At 44.6% G+C, this 7065-nt stretch overlaps 1 protein-coding gene across 2 annotated transcripts in view; it reads left to right on the top strand.

Annotated features, from left to right (window-relative positions):
* The first annotated feature begins 661 nt into the window (after positions 1-661).
* The window catches only part of DSN1 (DSN1 homolog, MIS12 kinetochore complex component), a 26007-nt gene continuing 19603 nt past the window's right edge, over positions 662-7065 (top strand). Inside the window, exons 1-5 of one of the 2 annotated variants that reach the window (XM_015427766.1) lie at positions 662-731; positions 2010-2046; positions 4341-4380; positions 5549-5609; positions 6566-6910. In XM_015427766.1, coding sequence (XP_015283252.1) covers positions 6589-6910 — 322 coding nt within the window. In that variant the 5' untranslated portion in view covers positions 662-731; positions 2010-2046; positions 4341-4380; positions 5549-5609; positions 6566-6588. The other variant, XM_015427765.1, reaches the window with a different exon arrangement.

Below are 7065 nucleotides of genomic sequence, written 5' to 3'. Positions count from 1 at the left end.
GAAGGGATTGTAAACGCTCTGAGACTGGGGTAGCACAGGGTGGGGTATAAATCCAATCTTTTTCGACATAGTTCTCAAACATGCAGCAAGGGAAAGTCATTTTTTGGATTTCTAGCGAAAGGAAATCCCCTCCTTCTCGCACATATTACCCACTCACCCCCAATCCGATTGCAGCAGCACATTCACTTTGCTCTCTGCTAAAAGGTGCCGCTCTCTTTTTACGGTTTGAAACGGAGATTACGAATAAAACCAGGTCCGGAGGGATGGTTTGTTCGAATTTCTTTAAAGACCGTGCGACCGTCTGTTGAGATTTGACTTCTGGGGGCTTAAACTGCCATTTGAGCAGATGTGGACTGCCCACCTCCCCCCCCAAAAAGACGTTCAAGCAGAAACGGGAAATCAGGGCGAAAGTCCAAGCTCCAGACCGCCTAAGCAGCCGGGCTGATCAGATCCACTGGGGAAAACCGCCCGAAACCCAAAACCGAGGCAAGACTCTTTCGTGAGGAGGACACGTAACGGCGCGCAACCCTTGAGGAAGAAAACCCAACAACACTGTCTGTTTCCATAGTTACTGGATACGCATGCGCCTGAGCGGTTTCGAACGGGCTCGAACGCCCTCTTTACAGGGCTATTGGACAGAGGGAGGGTTGTTAGGGCGCCTGCGCGGTGGCGGGATGGATCGAATTGAGCGGAAGCCGCGAGATGGAAGCGGAGGAGCTTCGTTTGGGCGGGTGACTAGAGCGCTTTCTTCGGGGGAGGGGTGTGGGGGAACGACCATACGCCCCCCCCCACTGTCGGCGGTGGGGAGGAAGCGAGCGGGCCAAGGTTCTTTGCTGAATAACTGTCCCGCCGTTGCGTCACCCGTTCTCACGTCCTTGCTGGAGTTAGAGGAGCTGCGTGTATTGAGGCGGACAAGCGATTTTGTGAACGTCCCCCTGAAGCTTCTCCCGCCTTTTCCCCATTCTGGTATGGGAAACTCCTGGAGATTTGAGGGTGGAGCCGGAGGGGGGGGTAGAGTTTTGGAAGGGGAGAGACCTCAGTGGGCCTATAACGGCAAGGAGTCCACCCTCCAAAGCAGCCGTTTCCCCAAGGAGAATTGGTCCTTGTCGCCTGGAGATAAGTTCTAATACCGGGAGGTCTCAAGGCCCCACCGGGAGATCTCCAGGCCCCACCGGGAGGTTGGCAAGCCTTCTTTGGTGGTTTTTACATTCTCCTGTAGTGCTGCTGGCCTTTGCCAGTGGGCAAATGCACAGTGCTTCTCTAGCAACTTTGTGAAAGGTGAACACGCAGTAAGTTGGACTTTCCTCATTGCATCTCTGGGCTTGCGGGGGGGGGGGGTTCTGCAGGAGGTTTTGGAAGGTGCTTGAAGAAGCCACGTCTCATGAAGTTGTCCTTTCCACACAAATATGAGTTGGGCCATTTGTTAGATTCTCCAGTGGTTCTGGAAAGTGGTGTGTGATACAGTTGAATCCTGGACCCTCTGCACAACACTGTGAAGTCTGGGTGACAGCACAAATGGAAAGTGTGGTAGCTTTTGGCCAGTGGTTTCTAATCTTCCTGAAGTTGTGCCCACTTCTTAACTTGCTCTGTGTCTTGGGACCCGCTTACAAAATAACTCTGCCCTATTTTCCTCTCACTATGAATCCAAGAATATTACATCATTACATTGAGCTCATTTATATTTGAATTATTTGTGTGTAATGTTTATTAATTGATAGCTTATTGAGCAGCAAGCTAGAATTCATTGCTTTTTTTCAAGCAGAAGGAAACCTATATTTACCTTCAGGCCTTCCAGAGCGTCCCTTCCTTGCTCACTTTATTCCATCTCGTTCTACCTGATCTCATGATCCACCTATGAGAGAGCTGCAGCCAGCTTCTGGGTCTTGCCTCACAATCTGAGAATTTAGGTAGAAAGAAATGCAGGAGAAAGATGGGGCTGGTGAAAAACATTGACTTAAAACGCAGAAGAACCCAAGACTTATTTTGTGTGTGTGTTATTAACTTTTCAGTGCGGAAGTGAGCCTTCCAACGGAGCAAACTGAACAAGTAAGAACTAGTTTTAAAGTGTATGGATCGTCTACTGTTAAAGTAAATCTACACCAATCTGAATCTGCGCTTAAGGTTGGCACATTTTTCCATGCAGAAACAGCCTGTAAATGTGCTGGGACATTTTATTTATTTAAAACAGTTATATGCCACCTTTCCACCCAAGGTGGTGAATATCATGACATTAAAACAAAATTTAAGTATATACCGTATATAAATATTTGACAGCACAATTTAATATATATTTGCATACAAGAGCCAGTCTGGTGTAGAGGTTAAGTGTGTGGACTGTAATCTGGGAGAACCGGGTTTGATTCCCCACTCCTCCACTTGCACCTGCTGGATGACCTTGGGCAAGCCATAGTTCTGTCAGAGGTGTTCTTGAAAAAGAGCATTTTCTCTCATAGCTTTCTCAGCCCCACCTACCTCACAGGGTGTCTGTTGCGGGGAGGGGAAGGGAAAGGAGTTTGTAAGCCGTTCTGAGACTCCTTTGGGTACTGAAGGGTGGAGTATAAGTCCAATCTCTTCTTCTACAAGCAAACACAACTGGGGAAGAGGACCAGGAAGAGTTAAGGGGGGGTGGGGTATTTATTTTATTTATTTTATGATTTATAGCCCTACCCCACCGAAGCAGGCTCAGGGTGGCTTACATGGGATAAAATTCACAATAACAATCAAAAGTTCATAAAACATTTTAAAACAGTTCATTAAAACAATACAGTGTTAAAAGTGCTAGCTTTATCGTAATGCCAAATGGTATGAAAAAGTCTTCACCTGCTGGCGGAAGACTCTGACAGATGGAGACACACAACTCTCCACAGGGAGGGAGTTCCAGAGTTTTGGCACCGCAGCTGAGAAGGCCTTTTCTCGGGTTGCCACCTGTCTAGCCTCAGAGGGTGCAGGAACCCAAAGCAAGACCTCCAAAGGTGACTGGTCTGGTTGGTTAGGTTAATACGGGACAAGGCGGCCCTTAAGGGATGCTGGTCCCAAGCTGTATAAGTCTTTAAAGGTCAATATCAGCACCTTGAAATTGGCCTGGAAGCAAACTGGAAGTAAGTGTAGGTGAAACAAGACTGGAATAATACGGTCCCTGCAACCCAGAGGGTTGCCACTTTCTGGAAAGTCAGGGAAATGGAAATTGGTCTGAAGTCAGGGAAAGACAGGGAAATTGTGATTAAAATCTATTCAATCCGTGGATTTTTGACCTGGTGCTGCAAGAGCATGATCTGTTCTTGTGGCAACTGGAATAGAGAAGTGGCAGAACACAAGTAGAACTGAATGATGCCCTTTCCCAACCATTTTAGATAGAACGTTTATATAATTTTTAGTGTACCTTTAAAACAACAACAAAAATGTTATGTCAGTTGTTAGCATTCAGAGTTTACTTGAATTGAAGTTTGTATCTTGGTGTAATTTTTGGTGCACTTGCAAAACAGATGTTGCTGCAGTTAATGTTGAAAGAAGCTGATATTAAATCTCTTACTCTGACAAATATTTTTGCAGTTGAGACTTGTGTAGTTGTAGAGTAGAACATTTCATTAAGCCTTGCATTAATGGAACACAACCTTTTCATTTTTTTAACTTGTGGTTATATTTGCATGGTGGTCAAGGAAATTGACAAACATTGGTCAGAAAAAGTCAGGGAAATGAAAAATAAATTTTAGTGGCAACCATGAACCCACTCCGCTTAATTTTCTGGCCACAGCATTCTGCACGAAGTGTTGCTTCCAGACAGTCTTCCTCGTTATACTGATTTAATACTGATGATTTTATTGATTCTAATGAATTATTATAATATGTTTAAATTTGTAAGTCTGCATTAATTGCAGATGTATATGTTGGTACCCGGCCTGAGCCTACAATATGGGGAAGGCAGGATATAAGTCTAATAAAATAAATAAATAAATTTTTATTTTTATGAACAAAAGAAAATATACAATACATTACTACAATTATACACAGACAATCGTCTTACGTGGACATAGACATAAGCATAGAGTTGAACATAATCATCTACTTTATCTATTATATCTAATTCCTACGTGACCTACATACTGATCTATTTATTACAGCTGTCAATCAGAACTTACTTGGTTGCATAAGATTTATTTCTATATACTCTAAATTTTCACTTCTGTTTTATCTATATTCTGTATTTTCTTCATTCCTTCATATCTGACATTTTGTTATTACAAACATGTATTGCCTGACTCTGTCTTCTAATTATTCTCCGCTTTAACAATTCAGTCCTGATTTTCAGCTATATAGTCAAAAAGTATGTTCCATTCTTTCAGGCAGTCTTCAAGAGCAGCCCTGCGCAGAGCAAGAATTCAGGTACAGCTTTTTCAAGGGGTCCTGCCCTTGTTGAGTTTCTGCATATCATTTAGCCATTTAAAACACAGCTTCCTTTAAGGGGAAAAAGGTAGAAATCCTATCCATACTGTAGTGGCAGTCCAAGATATTTGAGGCTCAAATAAAACAGAATTGAATCTGGGGAGATAAAAGGTCTGGGGATACCAATACCCTGCCCTACTGCAAGGTGAAAATGGAATTTTAAAGGGAATCATGGGACTGGCTGTACACACTTTGAAACAGAAGCCTAGCAATCAGCTTGGATCTAACTTCAATGTGCATTGGATCAGAAATAATTCTGGTGGTCACATGGGGCATTCAGGGTTTGACAAAGTACAGCTGAGATGACTGAGAGGTGATATGATACCATCTTCACGTACTTGAAGGGCTGTCATATAGAGGATGGTGTGGAGTTGATTTCTGTTGCCCCAGAAGTTGGACCAGAACCAACGGGTTGAAATTAAATCAAGAGTTTTCGGCTAAATATTAGGAAGAACTTCCTGACAGAGTGGTTCCTCAGTGGAACAGGCTTCCTCGGGAGGTGGTGGGCTCTCCTCCTTTGGAGGTTTTCAAACAGAGTCTAGATGGCCATCTGACAGCAATGCTGATTCTGTGAACTTAGGCAGATCATGAGAGGGAGGGCAGGAAGGGTTGCCTCAGTGCTTAGTTCTTACGGCCCTTTCTTACACGCCCAGGGAAATGCTGATCATCATTTTGGAGTCAGGAAGCAATTTTTCTCCAGGCCAGTTTGGCTGAGGATCCTGGAGATTTTTTGCCATCTTCTAGGCATGGAGCAGGGGTCACTGGGGGTGTGGAGGGGGAGGTATTTGTGAGTTTCATGCATTGTGCATGGAGTTGGTCTAGATGACCCTGGAGATCCCTTCCAACTCTTATGATTCTATGATTTGAAGTTAATTGAAACAAAATCATGCCAGATTAACTCACTGCCAACCTGCTGAAAATCTTGGAAGCAGGAAGAATATTTCCAAACAGGCAGTGAAATTCACTGTGTGCCTCTTGTGAGAGAAGCATAAGGAGTATTCCTTTAAGTGTCTAATTCCCCCCACCCTGAGTCTGATAGCAAGTTGCAGGGTGTGTGTTTGTTTGAAATCTCCACAACATCCCATGAAAAATAACTATTTTTGTTTAGAACTCCTCTCGGGAACCAAAGCCAAGCTTTGAAGATGGAGCACATGGTTCTGAAGCATTAGGTAAAGGACTTACTATATTTAGAAACATTTTGCATGTGTAACTTCAAAACCGAGCTTTGAAGATGGAGCACATGGTTCTGAAGCATTAGGTAAAGGACTTACTATATTTAGAAACATTTTGCATGTGTAACACAGGCATCGGTCTACTGTCCCCAATAGGACCATTAAATAAAAGCCTTCAAGAAAAGCTTAATTCTGAACCAAGTTCTGCCAATTTGCTTAGCCCTTGCCTGGACAAAAACTGTACTTAACCAATCAGCATGGAGACTGAACAGAGAAATTAAAAAAAAAACACAACACTTTGGGAGCTTCATTGAGAGTGACCACAGTCCCCCCCCCCCCCCCCCCCACACCTCCTTAGGTGCAGAAAGTATAATTTTATTCAATAGCTTTGTTCCACTGTCCCTTTCTTTTCAGTAGGGGGTCAAAATGTTCCAGCGTCAGAGTATACACCATACTCTTTGCTGTTGTATACACTGAGACCATTTTTAGCTATTTACCTATTTATTTATTTTACCCTTGCCTTCCCTGCAAGGCCCATCTATTGGAACCTTTAAAAGGAAAAGAGCTTTTTTTTTTTTTGGTGCCAGTACATCAGAGGTCCCCAACTTTTTTGAGCGTGCAGGCAGCTTTGGAATTCTGGCACAGTTTGGTGGGCGCAGCCAGTTGCCATTGTGGGCAGAGCCAGACACAAAATGATTTAACTTCAGTCACCCAGTGGAGGTCTTTGTGCTGTGGTGACAGCTGCTGCCAAAGTAACATTTAAAAAAAAATGTGCACAGCCAATCAGAAGCCTTGCTAGGCAAAAGCCCCACCTGCTTTCTAAAAACTCTTGGTGGGCAAAGGTGCCCAACAAGCACCACGTTGGGGACCCCTGCACTAGATTCCTGAGTCAGTGGGCTGATTTCCTTTGAGTTAATTTTCAACTCTGAGCAGTATTTCTTCCTCTATTTCAGAGGATCCCCGCAGCCAGGAGGAAATGGAAGCTGCGTGTTTTCCCAGCCCAAAGGGAACGGCTAGTTCCGGAGGTGATGCTCAAGCTGACAGTAGGACCAGTCCCTCCGGGACGAGCAAGAAAAAACGTAGGCCTCCCACTCCCAAGAAGGCTGAGGATTGTGGCCCCAGCCCGAAGAGAACTTCTCTCCAGAGACTGAATCCTGACATCGGGAAGGCTTCTACTTCATTTGACGTTTCCTTGGGGCAGCTCCCCAGCCAGCGAGTCTCACGCCCGTCTTTGTGCCGCCGCAGTATGAAACAGGATCGCCGGACGTCTTTGCCGCCTCTACACGCAGACGTTACTGGTAGGTTTCCCAGCACACCTTGATGATTAAGCTGGCTAAGAACCAGGTAGATAGAGCTTTCCTATCCCAAATTCCGAATGAGCTACCTTTAAACGTACATAGCTGTAAAGCAGACTTACACAGGACCTGAAACTTCCACTGAATGGGACACTCCC

Source organism: Gekko japonicus, unplaced genomic scaffold (genome assembly GCF_001447785.1).
Source record: "Gekko japonicus isolate JY-2015 unplaced genomic scaffold, Gekko_japonicus_V1.1 scaffold474, whole genome shotgun sequence".
NCBI lineage: Eukaryota > Metazoa > Chordata > Lepidosauria > Squamata > Gekkonidae > Gekko > Gekko japonicus.
The sequence above is the reverse complement of the archived record's forward strand: the minus strand, read 5'-3'. Positions and strand labels throughout refer to the sequence as shown.